Genomic DNA, 17927 nt, shown 5'->3' on the forward strand with positions numbered 1-17927 from the left:
AAAAATTCAAATAAATAAAATTTTTCCAAGTTTTGTATTAAAAATTTTGGGCGGAAAAGAAAAATTAATAAAAAAATTAAATTAATGGTTTGTAGTTACTATTTAAGAATATAAATACTTTAAATAAATTAAGATGAAACTAAATTTTGACATTATTGATAGACAATAATTTGTTACAATACAATCGCTTATTTTATATATATTTTTACATAGAAAGAGCAACATCGAATTTGATAAAAATTATTTTAGTTTAGCTTACACCATATTTGTCAAAATGTATAATTACATCTTTTAATTTATAAGCGACAACCATTAATAACACAAAATTTAAGAATTAATTTTAAAAATGAAAGTATTTTTCGAAGTTAATAAAATAAGATTTTCATTTAAAAAAACAAAAATAAATCAAATTTTGGCATAAGGAAATTTCAAAGATTATACACCCCTTTTAAGTAAGAATCTTATGTTACTCTTTGTTTAAACATATTTTGCCCTAAAATTACTTTAATTAACAGTAGTCAATAAATAAATATATATGAAGTATGCAATAAATGTATAAATAATAAAATAAGTATGCAATAAATAAATATCATACACTTACTTGCCAATAACTTCACAAAGTTCATATACATCATCAAAAAGTATTTCATCATCAGCCATGATGAGAGAATAATATCCTTTGATTGAACAATTACATTAATAATTAAACAATAATAATAATAATAAAAAAGAATAAAATAAAAACTATAACAGATATTTAATAACTAAAACACTTCCATATAAACAAAAATTTTCTTATCAATTCACTTATCACTGAAACTTTTTAAACTAAACGAATCATAAAAAATAACATTACTTTAAACATATTTTTTAAAAAATTTCAAATGGATTTTAGAAAAAAAAATTGTTGTTAAAAAAAAAAAAAAAACAAAAGGGCGTGTCACAAATAATAAAATCATTCAAAGAAAAAAAAACACGTTAAGAAGTGAATTGCAGCACCTGAGAAAACCGGGCAGACGTAAACATGGCGGCTTGTACACATTACGAGCCAAAAACAAAAAATTACAAAATATTATACAATACAAATGCTTGAATGAATTTACTTTACATGAAAAATAATTTGAATATTAAAAAAATGAAAACCTTAAACGATAAACAATATTAAACGTCAAAACCACTCGATAACCCTTTGTGGTTAAAAAACACTAGAAATAACAAACAATCGACCATACCCTTAACTGCAAAATTTTACACTAACCTGCGTTTAATTTCATTGGTTAAAAATAATAACTTAATAAGTACGTTCAGAAATGTAAAAAAACTTTTTCCGCCAACATATTAAGTGTCGTGGTTTCAAACATTTTTTTTTTTTAATTCCTCTATGACTCTTAAATTGAATATTACTATAAATTTTAATTTTTACTATAATTTTGAATACAAAATAAAATACTAAACTCAAACAATAAAGCAAACCTTAAATAACCTAATTGAACCTTTTATCACTTAATTTAAAAATCAATCTTTATATACCTATTAGTTAGTTTTCAAACACAATTTTTTTAGTCATAACTTACATAACATTTTAAACAATGACTAAATTCTAATTTATACATAATTTCTTTTTACTAGTTTGCCTACAGAATTCGACTATATAATTAAATATAACTTCTAACTAAGAATAATATCAAAATGTTTTTTTCATTCATTAGGAAATTATTTTCATAAAAAAAAATAAAACAACAATAAATATTTTTTTTAAAGCTTTATTTACAAGCTTTTTAGATATGCTACATTAAAAATTAATATTGCTTTAAATTTAAAAATAACTAAATATATTTATGTATAATTAGTAATAATTATTAAAGACTAGATAAAAAATAAAAATAAAAATTAAAAATGATGAGTATCTGAAAATAAAGCAATAATTTTAATTTTATTTAAAATTAAAAAAAGTAACACAAAAGTGTAACAAAATAAAAATAAAATGGCGGCTGTTAATTTTTTTTAAAAAAATTTAAAGCTAACAATTTTTTTGTAACTTCTTTAATAATACATAAAATAAAGTTTTATTTAAGTACTATTGTACCTTTTTCTAAAAAAAAAAAAAACTTTTTAATTAACATAATTTTAATAAATAATGCCTATAATTTGTTTTGTAAATTGTAATAAGTTTTATGTAATAACAAAAAAAAAAAAAAACAAAGTTTCAAATCTACTTCTTATTTGCTATTTTACAAATTTTTATTTCTGATTATACAATTACTATTATTATTATTATTAATTTTTTCTTTTTTCTGAAAATTTAAATTTAATTTTCTCACAAAAAAATAAAAAAAATAAACAACAACCGTAAGTGTACAATATGTAAAATTAATAAATCAATCATTTATGAAAAAATTTAAACAAAATTAATTAAAATAAATTATTACAAGTTAAATAAAAGCATTTTTATTATGTTAGATTATTTTTTTATTTAAATATGTATGTATAATCTCTCTAACAATATTATTTTTAATAACCAGTAAATAAATATGCAATAAATTATTACTTTTATAAATTTTAAATGGCAATTTCCTGCATAAAAAAAAATTTTTGTAATTTTCTGAACAAAAAAAAATCAAATAATACACTTTTTACTAAAAACATAAATTACAATAATGTTAGTTTTCAAAATTTATTTTTTTATAAAATTAATACTTTATATATATATATATTGTGCTGGGTCAAAAAATAATAATATTATTTTTCATATATTGAGCCATATATGAACAGTCATACAAACAAAAATAACAGTAAAATTATTATAATTTTAATAAAAAATAAATTTTTATTTAATTTCCTTGTGGTAAATAAATACAAAAAAAAAACCTACTATTTTATATTAATTTGAATATTTTTCAATCTTTTAATAACCATTTTTAAAATTTTAACAAATTTATAATAAAAACTAATTAATAATTATATTTTATCGTGAACAAAATATATTTACAAATAAAAAAATTTTTTTTTTTTTAAAGCAAAGAAAAATTTCATTAAAATAATAATAACAAAAAAAAAAAAAAAAAATGGCGCTGAAATATGTAAAAAATAAAAAACTAGCACATTTTCATTACATCAAATTCGGCAATGGCTGCATATTTTTTCACATTATAAGTGTAAATTTATTTTGAAAATATAATTAAACTAAAAATTATTTAATTGTAATTTTTTTCAATAACACAAAAAACTAACATGAATTTCTATAAATATATTTTTTGTGATTTTTTTTTTTTTTTTTTGCTTATTTCCATTTATATTATTACAAGTTTTTCATCAATTTAAAAACAAATAAAAAAAGAAAAAAAAAATTTAAATTAAAAGCGTGAAAATCACTGTTGTTAATGGCGCTGTTTTTATATACTGCAGCAAATTTATTAAATATTTTTTAACTTTAACACATATAAATAAAAATAAATAAAAAAATTCTCCTCCTAAAAAAGCACCTTTAAATTTTTTTTTCTTTTTTTTTTCAACTGAATGGTAAAACAAATAACATTCAATAATAAAATTGTATTCGTTTAGCCATGCTTTCAAAATATTATTAAAATTTTCATTTTTTAAATGAAATTTAAATAATTGACACAAATCGGTTATTGTTATCAATCGCATTGTTTCATAATATTCACCGGTTTAATGGCCCTTTTTTCAGTCTTTTTTTTTTTTGAAAACCCCCATTAATATTATAAAATTTACAGAAGTTATTTAAAAGTATGACTATTTTAAATTACCACCGCGAAATAATGTAATTTAAAAAAAATAAAATGAAACTACAAAAAAAAAAAAGAAAAAAACAATAAATATTGTTAGTCGAAACAATAATTAATTGTTCCCAATTTTTACACGCTTATAAATTATAATTAAAAAAATGAGTATAAATGAATTAGAGGAATGAATGACGGAGGAGAGATAATAATAATAATAAATTAATCTAAAAAAAAGATTTGTTACTATAAGGCGTGTGAATATGTTTTGCGAAAGGTATAAACAAAAAATAAAAATATATATATATAAATAATTTTTTTTTTAATAATTACCAAAGCGCTTGAAATCACAACAGAAGAAGTTTCCCCGTGATGGAACTGACAACTTCCTCACGTCCAAATATGGCAAGTACTGTTACAGAATCTGGAGGAACCTCTGTACGACCAGCATCTTGTATTAAATAAGTGGGGAGATCCAAAGAAATGGCTTGCTTTTCAATTTGTTTTAAATGTGACATATCTTCTCCTCTAAGAACTATTTTTTTTTCGCTGAAAATAAAAAAACAATTTCAATTTTTAATATTATTTACTATTAATAATAATAATTTGTCAAGTTGATAAAACTAATCTTAGTTTTCTACTCAGTTCATACTAACAATGGATAAGTAAACTTATTTTTGCAAACTTACTTTACATAGAGTAATAAAACTTATAAAATATGTAACTTACCCTTCTTCTTCCCACATTAATAATTGATTTCCATAGCTTTTTTGGTTGCCAATAAGTCGTCGAAATAATCCTACTGATGCATGACCCACTTGGGCAGCAGTTTTTCCAATATTCATTCCAAGTGATGTATTCACAATAAATACCATTTTGTAATGGGGAACTTCTCCACTTTCGTCATCACTATCATGTACATGAGACCCTCTAGTTATTTCTTGCCTTACATTATCTGATTCGATTCTCATACAACTATCTAATTCTTCGTCCAAATCGGGGTTGTCAAAAACATAAGATGCTGCAAATTCAGCTGAATGATTTCCAGTGTAATATAAACCCTATTTAATATTTGAAAACATGCAAAAATTAACATATGTTTTTAATTTAAAAAAAAAAAAAATGTTACATTAAATATGTAAATGAAAAGTTGTACTTTAAAATTGAAATCGATTTTTGTATTTTAAAATATAATTTTATAAGATAATTAACACAGAATTTTTACAGCTGAAAATAATACAAATTTATTATTGTATTAAAAAAAAGTAAGCTTAACTTGCCTTAATTGCAGCATTTCTATCAATACCCATGGCCAACAATAATTCTAAACACTGCTCATTTGGTTTCCATCTAAATGCAGTACTATGTTGCTCATTTTCTTCACCACCTCCACTTCCCTGCCTTAATGCACTACCCCCTCCTGCTTCCATTTACACTATTGGTCCTGTTTTTTTTAATTCAATAGTAAAATCAACACCTAAAAACATAAAACGAATAAAAAAATTTTAACTTACCTTATAAGAATTACTCTCACTTGTAAATAAAAAAAAGTGCATGTTTTTAATAGTTTTATTTGTACGTTATTATTTTTAGAAAAAAAATTTACAGTAAAACATATATTTAATATTTAGTATTTATTCAAAAATTTTTAATTAATGTAATAAATGATAAATTAAAGGCCTTTATTAAAATTAATACAATCGCATTAAATTAAAATAAAAAAAAAGTTATTATTAGCGGTGAAAAAATTGGTAGTTGTTTTTAACTTCTAGTATTTCTGAAAAATGATAAACTAATTACCCCGTATAAATGTAAATTTTGTTTAAAAATACATTAATTCGATATACAATAAAATAAATAGAGCTAGGGCTTGAGTAAAACATTATTAATTTATAATAAATTGTCTAAATATTTCTTAACCTGACCTTGATAGTTTTAACTAATCAACATGACGCCACACCCACATAGTAAAGCATGATCAAATATTTAAATAAGTTGTAAAAAGCGGAATATTTTAACACAATTTTTAAAAAGTATAATAATTAAAAAACTACCTTGTATGAAAATAGGTGTTCAATAATAAGACTAGAATACACCATTAGCCAGAAGCAGAAACTAAGGCAAAAACACCGCCGCTTTTGAATAAAATCGGCACAATTCCGAATTCCTTAACGTCTGCTAAATTATGATTTTTAGGTTGCAATTTTTTATTTAATTTGTTATTCACGTGCTGCTTTAATTTTAAATATTTTGCTTGTGTTCCGTAATTACATTTTATCATAATGTCATCGTGGAAAAAAGCTGCCAAGTCTCATCAAAAAAATCATAGAGAACGACATCAACCTGAAAATCGAGCTCATTTAGGTTTACTTGAAAAAAAAAAAGATTATAAATTAAGAGCTGAAGATTATAATAGAAAAAAAAGAACCCTACGATTGTTGAGAAAGAGAGCTTTAAATAAAAATCCAGATGAATTTTATTTTCATATGATTAATTCTAAAATTGAAGATGGCATTCATCATGAACTTGAAAAAGATGATGAACATACACCTGAACAATTGATGTTAATGAACACTCAAGATTTAAAATATATAACAATGAAAAGAACTATGGAAATGAGAAAAATTGAAAATTTACAAGCACAACTGCATATGTTAGATGTTGCAAACGATACTCCTAATGAACATGTTTTTTTTGTCGATTCCAAAGAGGAAGCAAAAAATTTTGATGTTGTCAAGCATTTGGATACTCATCCTTCACTACTCGATCAAAGAATTAATAGAATAAAATTAGATGAATTAAGGAAAATGAAATTAAATATAGATGAAGAAAGTATAAGAAATATAGCAAATCAAAAAAAGAAAATGTACCAAAAGCTTGCTAAAAGAGTAGAACGAGAAAAAGAATTAGGAATAATACAACAAAAGTTGGAAATTAAGAGGCATTTGATCGCTTCAAAACATCTTCAACCTAAAAAAATTAGAAATGCTACAAAGAAGTCAGCTGCAATTTACAAATTCAGTTCTGAAAGAAAAAAATAAATTTTTTTCTTAAGATTTAAAGTGATAATATTTTTTTTTAATTTTTTTGCATTTATTTTTACTTAATGCATTTTATTTTGCTTGGTGAAAGTCTTACTTATAACTTAGGTATTTATTTATTATTTATTATTATCAAATTTCTTATAAAAAAATTTGAGTTAAATGCTAAGCGAAAATAAAGTAGTTAAAAATTTTCATGAAATTGAAATCTAAACTGTGACGGTACTTATCTCGTTAATAAAAAAAAAAACTTATTTTTCAAATTTTTTAATTTTTTTTAAAATTTAATTTTGTACAAAAATAGAAAGTTTCAATTTTTTTAAGTTTTATTTTAATTTTAAAATTTAATAGATCCTTTAATTAATCACAATTTTATATTGAGTGCACATTATTATAAATAGAAAAGAATTTTATTTTAAAAATCTTAAACGTTAGAAGTCAAAGTTACACATATTTGAAAGTTTTTATGTTTTATTTTTTATTCAGAAAGATTTACAAACTTATGACTATTATTCAAGCAATAAATTTTATTAATAAAATTTAGAATTTTTTAAAGGCAAAGTTTTTTATTGTAATCCTTAGTTTTTTTTTATTTTTGTAAAAGCTCATGAAGCATAATAATTCCTTTTTATTTTAACTGAAAGCGGTATTTTTTATATAAGTTATAAATTTAAATAAAATAAACTGCTAAAAAATAAAAAAAGAGTTTGACAAAGTAAAAATATTTAGGTCAAAAAAAAGGTATTAAAATATGGACTCTAAATAAAGAAACCACATGTGCAATCTCTTCAAAAAGAAAAATAGGCTTTGCAATATACGCAGATATATATATTTTGGTAGCGTAATTAATTATAAATTATTCATTTTCTCTAAATATTCAATTTATTTCTCTGCTTCATATAATTTTATTTTGTCAGGGAAATACATGTTTGACATTATACATTAGTAGCATGGTGATATAATACAAATTTATGAAGAACAAAATCTCGGAGGCTTTGCATAAAACACTATAGAATGACCGTTAAAAACCGGCAATAACTACCATTAACGCGTCAATTACAAAGACCAGTGTTATATTTAATAATTTTTTTTAATAGTTTAATTAATTATTTTATTTTAATTATATACTACTAAATGAATAAACATTTGGACACTGTTTTTGATGTCAGCGATAATAAAATGTTGGACTTAGTTTCGAGGGCTACAATTGAGAAAATGAAAGCCCATATAATAAACAGAAACGGTAGGCCATATGAATGGAGTATTCATGATTTTGACATTGGCACTCCATTAGGTAGAGGCCGTTTTGGCAGAGTGTATTTAGCTAGAGATAGGCATACAAATGTTGTTTTTGCATTAAAACTTTTACACAAATCTGAAATTATTAAAAGCAATGTTCAAAGACAAGTTCTTAGAGAAATTGAAATTAATTGTCACTTAAAGTAAGTCAATTGGTTTACTTGCAAATGTCTTGAATAAAAATTTACATTAATTTTAACATAATAAATTACTTTTAGGCATCCTAACATCTTAAATATGTTCACATATTTTGATGATAAAAGATTTATATACCTTGTTCTTGAATATGCTGCTGGGGGAGAATTATATCGAAAGATGAATTCTTTGCCTGAAAAACATTTCAGTGAAAAACAATCTGCTAAGTATTTGTACCAAGTAGTTAATGCTTTAAATTATTGTCATAAAAAAAGAGTCATTCACAGAGACATTAAGCCTGAAAACATATTATTATCAGCTAATGATGACATTAAACTAAGCGATTTCGGGTGGTCAGTTCATGCTCCAAATTCTACTAGAAGAACTATGTGTGGTAAATTTTGCATTTAATACACATACACACTACAATACATATAAGTATTTATGTACATTCAAAATCGTTAACTAAAAAAATTGTTTTTTAAAATTCCAGGCACACTTGATTATCTTCCTCCAGAAATGGTTTTAAAAGAAAATTATAATGAAAAAGTTGACAATTGGTGTATTGGAGTGTTATGTTATGAATTTTTAGTAGGTCAACCTCCTTTTGAAAGTTCTGTAGCTGATGCAACATATCAAAAAATAAAAGATACAAAATATACATTTCCCGATTACATTTCCGTCGGTGCAAAAGATTTAATTAGAAGGGTAAATTTTTTATTTTAAGACATTGTTTTCATTTATTTGAATATTGCAAATTATATTTGTTTATGTGTACTCAAAATATTATACATATCATTAATTTTTGAATTTAGAAAAAAAAAAAAAAAAGAGGCTAAATAATAATCGTTAAATAAAAAAATTTTTTTTTTTTTAGACGTTATGTAAAAATCCGAAAGATAGAATATCTTTGGAGGAAATAATGCATCATCCATGGGTTTTACAACATTACAATCCGCCTGAAAATTTTGAAAACACAGAGCGGAAAGATTTTATAGAAGTATTGATTGCTGACAAATAAAATACCACATCCTTATTTCATAATTAATGATTCAAACTCGTCATACTACAGGTTCCTCGAATATTTGATAACATTGAAATTTACTTACATGATAATTATTTTAAATATTTTTTATTATATTTTAAGGGACTATAAATATTGATAATTAATTTTATTTTTTTATACTCTGTAATATTAATAAATAATTATGTGCCTTATTAGTAATTCTGGACTTTTCGATATTTAATTGAAAACACAAAGTTTTATATTAAAAACTTAATAGATGAGCATGAAAGTAAATTATTTTAATAAAAATAACTTTTGAAACAAAAGTGTTTATTTTAATTTTTTAAGTAGGAGAAAATTACATTTTATATAAAAAATCATGTTTCAAAAATTTTCAAGCCTTGATAATTATATTTGAGAATAAATTTTATACTTTTAAATAATAAGTATTTTAAAAAATTATAGTTGTAAAAATTCTTTTATTTTGAAAAAACTACTGATTTTGTTAAGAAACAAAAAGAGAAAAATTAGAATAATTTAAAATTGGACAAGTTTTTAATTAATTTCATTCAAATAAAAATGTCGAGTTCAAAAAAAAAAAAAGTCTAAAACCACGGCTTAATTTAAATATGGCGGCACTGCACGTTAAATTTTCCTTAGTCTGGGTTTAAATTTATCATTAATTTTCAATATGAAAAATATTTTAAACGTTGATAACGTATAACATGGGAGCCGCTGTAAGTTATCCGTACACTCAACTAAGGCGAGTTTTACGTCGGTACAATGCACAAAATCGAGCGCTTAAATTTATAGAAAAAGAAAAATTACCTTCTCGTTCATACGAGCCAGAGATAAGCGGTAATTAATGAGAATTATAAACATTTCAAGGGTTAAATTATGTTGAATTAATTATTGAAATTTTTGAATTGAAATTTAAACAGATCCAAAAATTAGGGAAAGCATTAAAGAATTATATGTTAAAAATAAACAATTGGACGATTATTTGAAAAAAGTCTACTTGACATCAACGGATCCTCCTAAGGTAAAAATATAAAATACAAAATTAAAAATGTATTTTTAATTTTGCATTTTTTTTTTAAAAAAATGTTAAATGTTACTACCCGAAATAAAATTAAATTGAGTTGTTGTTTGTTAATAGGAAAAACAATCATCTAGTAAAAGACCCTTGCCAGTTAAAAGGATAAGGGATAATAGTTTTCTTTTTTATGAGCCGAAAATACCTCAACCTAATTGTTGTACCTTGTCTTCCTCGTTGGAAATAATAGCAAAACACCTTAAAGAGCCTAACAAATGGAATGTTGATGCTTTATCAGAAGAATATAATTTGCAAAAGGATTCAGTTAGTAAGGGCAAATATTATTATGCAATACATTTTTTTCTTTTATATATGTTACTTTTTTTTTTTCCTTTTTTAGAAAACTTATTGATGTATTACTCTTTATTTACTAGAGAAGATTTCCAATTTATAAATAAAGACAGAAAAGAAAATGAAGAGCAAGTGGCATTAGAATTTGTCAAAAGAACAAGGCTAGAAAAAATACCGCTTAAACAAATCGAGGATAAAAAGTAATAATACTATTCGACATATTTAATTAATGTGATTTGATATTTTGATTAAGAGTAAATAGTCATTTCTTTCATACTTATTGTCATATTAGATTTTAGAAAAAAATATTTAGTTATTTAATTAAAATAAGTTGATTGAGTTTAAAACTATTAAAATTCATTTACAAAAATCCTACCTTATTGATAGAGATTTTTTTTTTTCCAACAAAATAGTTCGAAACTTATGTTAAAACTCTATCCCATCTCCATATAGTGCCATCATCACAGACACATACCAAAAGAGAACCATCCCTGCTTAAACTTGTTTGACGAACTGCTGAAGTGCACTTTGGATGACTTAATGTTATGCATTTTGCTAAATTTGGATCTGGAACATCCAAATCCCAGACAAAAGTTCTACCTGCTTGATTTCCCAAAGCAAGAATCTGAAATAAATATTTTCAAATATTTTATGGTAAAGATTGGCCTTTTATTTTACTTTGCTACTATAAATTTTTCATTACTATTCTAAATATAATTTGTTTAGCTAGTTGTAACAAAATAACATATTGTGTACAATATTGTATGCTCGTTATTAAAAGTAATTTTAGTATTATTCAAGGTTTTTTGTTAAAAAATTTTTCAACATATTGTTATTAATAAAATGCTCAATTTAAATGATATTATAACTATTATTATTATTATTATTATGCAAAATACTTTAGCTTTTAGTTTTTTTGTAATAAACTGTCTCTATATAAATGAACATTGGTGTATTTTAATATATAAATAATGTATGATTTTAATTCAAAGAATCGAAAATTATAAAATTTAATATGTACTAGAGTAAAACCTTAATAATAATAAAAATATTTTTCATTTATGAAAAGATGAAATTTTAAGTGAATTCAAATTTTATTACATTTGAAATAGAGAACTATACCTTTTGCCAAAAATCCATGGAAAATCTTACAAACCATATTTCGCATTCTTTGTATTCGAATCTATGAATTATTGTAACATTAGTTTCATTATTTCTCAATTCTTTGTCTTCTAGTCTACCAGGTTTCCAACAAACTATACAGTTTTCACATGACTAAAACAAATAAAAAAGTTTGATTTTTTGTAAATGTACCACAATAATTATTTCTTATTTCATTTTTTTTTCTTTTAAATAAAAAGAGACAAAAATCTGGCATAATTTACCTTTGATAAAACAAAATCCCCAATCCACCTCACACAATCAACATAGTTCCTATGAATATCTCTTGTTGAAAAATCTGGAAAATGTTCTTCATGAGATTCAAAAGGTCTATTACTTCTAGCAGCATTAAATGAATAGGAATTTTTTAAAACTTCATGCATCTTTTCTTTATCTAGCCTCCATAGTTTTAGTGAATGATCCATTCCACAAGACATAATTTTTTCTCCTTTTAAATCGAAATCAGCACTAAGCACTTCATCTCTGTGACCTTCAACTCCACCAAAAATTGCAATACAAACATCCGTTTTAATGTTCCACAATCTCAGTGCATGATCTTTGGAAACAGAAAGTAGTACATTCGGATCTTTAGGATGAAATTTTAGTTCATTGATAGCATGCCCATGCCCTGAAATAATAAAAGTAATTTTATGTATTTTAAAAGTTTAATATTTTATCTAAGTAATAATTCCTGTAAAAATTTTCGTCCTAAATGTTTACATGATGATTATTATTAATTACATGATAATTTAAACATGTTTAGTATTAACAATAGTATTTTTTTTACAAAAAAAATTACCTATATAATGACGAATACAATTCATAGTTTCTGGACAAAGAATTCTAATAACTCCTCTGGAACCTGCTACAGCTAAATAAGGATTTCCCGTTTCAACATCATAAGACCAAGCACAAGTATAATAATTTTCATCTGTCTACGAACTAATGTTAAGAAATTTATGATTTAAATTTTATAAGAACTTGATGTAATTTGTTCTTATTAAAGGTCATAATTAAACAAATAAAGTTTGAAAAAAAAAATTAATTCATATTTTAATTTAAAAAGCAACTAAAAAGAGTTTTATAAGCATAAAAGTAGACTTTTAAAACAACGAACAAAGTATATTAGAAAAGGCTATATAAAATAATAACTTATTTAGGAATAAGTAACTAAATAAGGATAAATATTTTAGATTTTTGATTCTTCAAAGGATACATCTGGGTCAGCATAACACTGGAGAAGCGATATACTTCCATTTTCATCACATCTGTAAATTGATACTCTATTACTTCCGACTGAAGCAAAAATTAAAGGTTCTCCTTTCTTTAAATGATGATTGAATTGAGCTCCGAAAATGGGCTGCCCATGATCTTCTTTGACATAACATACAAATTTATACTGAAGCTTAGATGTTACTGTTTTCCCTGACTTTTTCCTGCTCCTTTTACCTTTCCTACCTTTAAAATTAGTAGGAGTGGGAGTTTCACTTCTGGAAGTATTGTCTGTCGTAGAAGCACTACCTACACTCGATGTTTCATCCTTTTAAAAATTTAAATAAAACACTTCAAGTAATTGAATAATAATTCTACTTAAAGTAAAAATTTGGAAATTTAAACAAAAATGATGTTTATTAGAAAACTACTAATTGAACTTTTAAAATAAAACTATTTAAATATAAGATTACTTATACAGCCTTAAATTAAAGCTATTAAGTTTGTTACTAAGTTATTATTAATATGTGTAAAAAAATTTAAAATACTAAATTTTATAATATAAATTAAAATTATGTAAATTTAATAATTCATGTCTTATAAATTTTCTAAGTTTGAAATTAATGTTTTATTTTTTTTTTTAAATAAACGATGTTCATAGATTAAAATTATTCTGTACCTCTTCCCCAGAATCTTCAGTTAAATTTGAAATGTCTGAATTAGGATTAACATTTTTTAAAGATTTCACTTTAAGTGAATTATTACCAGACATAATCAAAACAAATACTTAACAAGAGTCCCATAAACTCCTACTTTTGAGGAACAAGTACGCGGTCAAAATTTTAAAAAAAGGCCCCGAAAATTAGGCGTTAATTTCTTATCCGCCAAAACGATAACTGAAATTATTGGATTTTTATAATTTGGACGTTACATTCATAATTTTAAGGCGTTTCAAATTTTTATTTTTAATATAAAAATAAGAAGCTTTTAAAGGTAATTTGATTTTAAAATATAATTTTTTGCATACAGTGTTATTAACTATAAAAATTATCTACACTAGTATAACGTGAATTTTAAAAAACTTGACAAAATTAATAATGAAAAACCGTTGAAAATAAATGTCTGACTCAAATTTTTATTTAATCAATATTAAATATCAGTCGAATAACAATAATTTTTAAAGCTAAATTTATATTTTACGAGAACTAGAAAAACGATATATGTGCCTACACTTAAGAAAAATATTTAAGAAATAGATATATAGTTAATTAAAAAAAATTATCATTATTATTATTTTTTTAAAATGGCCATCAAAATCCAATAGATTGCAAAGTAATTCTTAAACATAATATATAAAAATCAAAAAATAAAGTTTTTAAATTAAATCTCATTATATTTACAACACTTAAACATTGAATTTAACTTTTTAAAGATGTTTTTGAGAGTAAAATTTGTTTTCAGAATAAAAATGGAGAAATCATTTTCTCAGTGTCTAACAAATGTAAGAGAAGATTTAACACAAATAAAGCAAATAAGGAATTATTTAGATTCTAACACAGATTCTCAAAATCAAAAAGACTATTCATTAAATTGGCAAACCATTGAAGCCTACAATAAAATTTTGGGTACCTGCTCATTAGGCACACCACCTGATATTGATTTTTTGAACACTCTTCTTGATAGTTTTCAATTTATATCAAATAATAAAGAAGAAAATGTAACATGGAGTAATTTTGGCTTTGAATTGGGAGTCTTGTGCCTTAAAATACTTTCAGCAATTGAACATTCAGAAATGTTTCAGTATTTCTTTACAAAACTTTTAACAGTAATGAATTCTTTTTCTCAACATACTTCAGATGTTTGGAAAGCAGCATCACGTCCAATATTGAATGTCATAATAAATAAAAAGTTTTCAATTGATTATTTAGAAACAGTACTTACACTTTATATTTCTATATTAAAAAATATTGATTACACATTATTACAAGACTTTGCACAACATAATCTTAGCATTTTAAAAACGATTTCTAAATTAATTGAAAAATCAGGAGATTTTGAAATTCAAAAAAATATATTTAAACTCTTATACCTTCACGTGCATGGTGACAAAGTTTTGATTGAAAATTTATTTAAGGAGTTTATTCCAGATGTAAAAGGATTATTTCATAAATTTCAAACAATGAAATTCGAGGATGTTTGTAGAAATTATTTAAACAATTTAAACAAAAACTTAATGTCTAAAAGAGAAGTTTTTTCTATTAGTTGCACAAGATTGTATGCGGGAGGATATCTTTTGGAGCCACTCACCGAAAACCAATTTTTTTGGGTTGATGCAAACAACAAAAGCCAAAGATTAACTTTTCAATGCAAGAGCACTCTACCAAATTCATCTGAATCTTGTACGATTCATATTAAATTTTCTGATATAACAGGCATTAAAATCGAGCATGAATTTGAAAAAGAATTTAAAATATTATTAAAAGGAGAAGGATTACAAAAAATTTTCAAACAAGTCAAAAAAGATGAAATAATTTGTTTGAAGGTACATTCTGACAGTACCGATAAGGAAATTTGTGATTTTAAAAACAACTTAAACGCAGTTATTCAAAATAAAAAATCAAAGAAAAAATTATCCCAAAGCTGCGATGAAATATTCATAGATAGAAATTCCAATGATCAAACAGAAATAAAAAAAAAGAAAAAAGAAAATGCACGTCAAAATCATGATAAAAATAACCGCAATGAACAGGGTATTAATCGAATCATTCCACAGGCTTTGACATTATTAAATAAAATTGAAAGTGAAATAAATACTGAAAAACCATGCCCTCCGCATAAAGTTAATGAAAACAAAGAAAACAAAATGATAGGAAATGGGTCGATGAACATTGGAATTCACGAAAAAAATGACACTATTGTTATTGCAAAAGAAAAATCACCCAAACATAATTCATGCATGAATATTGAAAGGAATAATAACCATGAAAAAATAAAAATTTTTCCAGATATAGTACCTGAATCTGAAGAATTAACATCCAATTCTTTTGTTGAAACATTAAATGCAAATATCGAATTGAAAAATACAAAAGAATCAGAATCGATAAATAAATATAAATCGAGTCACAAACTTTTTCGCGACTGCGAAAATTCTTTTTTCGACATTGTCAACAATGATTTTCCAGAGAGAGAAAAAAATAAAAATGGAAACAATTTAAACACGAGAAAAACTAAAGAATTAATAAAAAGTAAAGATAAATTAAAATCAAATTTTTACGACGATGAAAAAAAACAATTTGGAATATCAAGCTCTCAATCGGATAATTATTTTCGTGGAGGAAGTGTTGAGAAAAAAATGAAACCGACATTGCCGAAATTAGTAAAAGGAAAAAATTATAAAAATGATGAAAATTTTCCAAAATCTTCTCTATTAGATCCTAACGGTTATGCATTTCGTCAGTGGATAAAACCGGCCACTTCTGAAAGAAGTAAATTTTGGTTAAACAAATTGAAAGATTTCGAAAAGAAAAAACAAAATTCTGATAAAATATTTGAATTTACCGATGAATCTGATTTTGACAAAACCATCAAATTGAATAATAATAATAATAATAATAATAATAGAAAAATGACAAGAAAAAACGGAAAGAAAAAAAGTGAAAAATCAGTTGTGAAAAAAGGAAAAGTTTTTTCAAAAAAAAAATTTCAAGAGCCTATGGACAATGTTAAAAATTTACTTTTACAAACAAATTTTTCAAAGGAAAAACAACAGGAATCGTTAAAAGAAAAGTCGGAAGTACCTAATGCGACAACAACAGCAAAAACTTTTGTGGAAGTGTCGTCAAACAAAGGTGAAAATATGTCAACGGAAGAAATGAAAAATTTACAAAAAAATTTCGAAAAAAATTTTTCAACTTCTGAACAAAATATTTTCGATTTATCCGAAACTGTTGAAAATAAAAACAGTCAATGGAAAATTAGCGGAAACGAATCAGATTTAAATTTTTCTGACTTATATCCATCGTCAGACATTTCCGAAAAAGAATTCGAATGGGATTTTAATGAGAAAATCGAGTGGGAAAAAATGGAATTTTCCGGAAGTCTTCTTAATTCTCACGAATTTCATAATCACGAAGACGATTTGAAAAAATTCGATACGGATTTAAATTTTGAATCTTGGGAAGATTTTTTTTTAAACGTCATTGAAAATAATAATAATAATAATTCCAGTGAAGAAATGGATAAAAATCAAAATTTTCCTATGGAAAACATGAGTAAAAAAATGAAAACAAACGAATCATCATTTTTTGTTATGAAAACTCAAATTGATAAAATAGAAGAAAAAACAAAAAAAGAAACAAACGAAATTGTCAGATTGTTTAACGCCACAGCGAAACGTTTCGTTAATAAATTAAGGGAAGAATATTATAATGACGTCATTTCCTTTATTCGAAATACGACGGATGCAACATTTGCATTAGGCAGACTCGATTTCGATGATTTAAACGATTCTATTAAAAAATTTTACGTATATTTTAGAGAAAAATGTTCCGTATCGAATTATTTGGACACGATTCATTCTCAAATATCAATAATTGAAAAAGCAGAAGAAATTTTTTTTAACTCTAATGAAAAATCCCTGTGGAAAGGAATCGAAAGTGTAAATAAAGATCTGGAGTCGATGATAAACAAAGAAATCGAACAATTAATCGGGGATGAAGCTGACGTCATTAAAAATCGATTAATTCAATATGCAGCAGCTTTAAATTTAAATTTTTATGAAGATTTTAATGAAATTAAATAATAATATTTATGTGCATGTTCTTTTTCAATTTAATTATTCATTGTGGACTAAAATTAATGAGGGACAAGATGGCGGTGTTAAGAAGAACATGAATTAATTTTTAAGTAAAAGGAAATATTTTGATTATAAAAACGTTCGAGCAAAA

The 17927-nt window shown here is 23.9% G+C and overlaps 6 protein-coding genes across 6 annotated transcripts; 4 read left to right on the forward strand and 2 right to left on the reverse strand.

Annotated features, from left to right (window-relative positions):
* Positions 1-4087: 4087 nt before the first annotated feature.
* Phum_PHUM331380 (peptidyl-tRNA hydrolase, putative) lies at positions 4088-5170 on the reverse strand (the record flags this gene model as incomplete). The annotated part of the gene is made up of 3 exons (XM_002427524.1): positions 4088-4289; positions 4470-4773; positions 5017-5170. 3 exons carry the CDS (start codon positions 5168-5170, stop codon positions 4088-4090), a joined length of 660 nt encoding a protein of 219 aa, XP_002427569.1.
* Positions 5171-6022: 852 nt separating this feature from the next.
* Positions 6023-6781, forward strand: Phum_PHUM331390 (uncharacterized protein; the record flags this gene model as incomplete). Its single annotated transcript, XM_002427525.1, has 1 exon — positions 6023-6781. One exon carries the CDS (start codon positions 6023-6025, stop codon positions 6779-6781), a length of 759 nt encoding a protein of 252 aa, XP_002427570.1.
* Positions 6782-7915: 1134 nt separating this feature from the next.
* Phum_PHUM331400 (cAMP-dependent protein kinase catalytic subunit, putative) lies at positions 7916-9236 on the forward strand (the record flags this gene model as incomplete). Its single annotated transcript, XM_002427526.1, has 4 exons — positions 7916-8223; positions 8299-8609; positions 8709-8923; positions 9132-9236. The coding sequence occupies 4 exons, from the start codon at positions 7916-7918 to the stop codon at positions 9234-9236; spliced, it is 939 nt and encodes a 312-aa protein (XP_002427571.1).
* A 710-nt stretch (positions 9237-9946) lies between these two features.
* On the forward strand, positions 9947-10812 carry Phum_PHUM331410 (uncharacterized protein; the record flags this gene model as incomplete). Its single annotated transcript, XM_002427527.1, has 4 exons — positions 9947-10079; positions 10163-10233; positions 10381-10585; positions 10658-10812. 4 exons carry the CDS (start codon positions 9947-9949, stop codon positions 10810-10812), a joined length of 564 nt encoding a protein of 187 aa, XP_002427572.1.
* Positions 10813-11029: 217 nt separating this feature from the next.
* On the reverse strand, positions 11030-13753 carry Phum_PHUM331420 (Polycomb protein esc, putative; the record flags this gene model as incomplete). The annotated part of the gene is made up of 6 exons (XM_002427528.1): positions 11030-11233; positions 11731-11883; positions 11994-12397; positions 12569-12704; positions 12986-13309; positions 13661-13753. 6 exons carry the CDS (start codon positions 13751-13753, stop codon positions 11030-11032), a joined length of 1314 nt encoding a protein of 437 aa, XP_002427573.1.
* A 696-nt stretch (positions 13754-14449) lies between these two features.
* On the forward strand, positions 14450-17879 carry Phum_PHUM331430 (DNA double-strand break repair Rad50 ATPase, putative; the record flags this gene model as incomplete). The annotated part of the gene is made up of 4 exons (XM_002427529.1): positions 14450-15523; positions 15731-16466; positions 16689-17704; positions 17844-17879. The coding sequence occupies 4 exons, from the start codon at positions 14450-14452 to the stop codon at positions 17877-17879; spliced, it is 2862 nt and encodes a 953-aa protein (XP_002427574.1).
* Between the last annotated feature and the right edge of the window lie 48 nt (positions 17880-17927).

This window comes from Pediculus humanus, genomic scaffold (genome assembly GCF_000006295.1).
Source record: "Pediculus humanus corporis 1103172107737 genomic scaffold, whole genome shotgun sequence".
Taxonomy (NCBI): Eukaryota; Metazoa; Arthropoda; class Insecta; order Psocodea; family Pediculidae; genus Pediculus; species Pediculus humanus.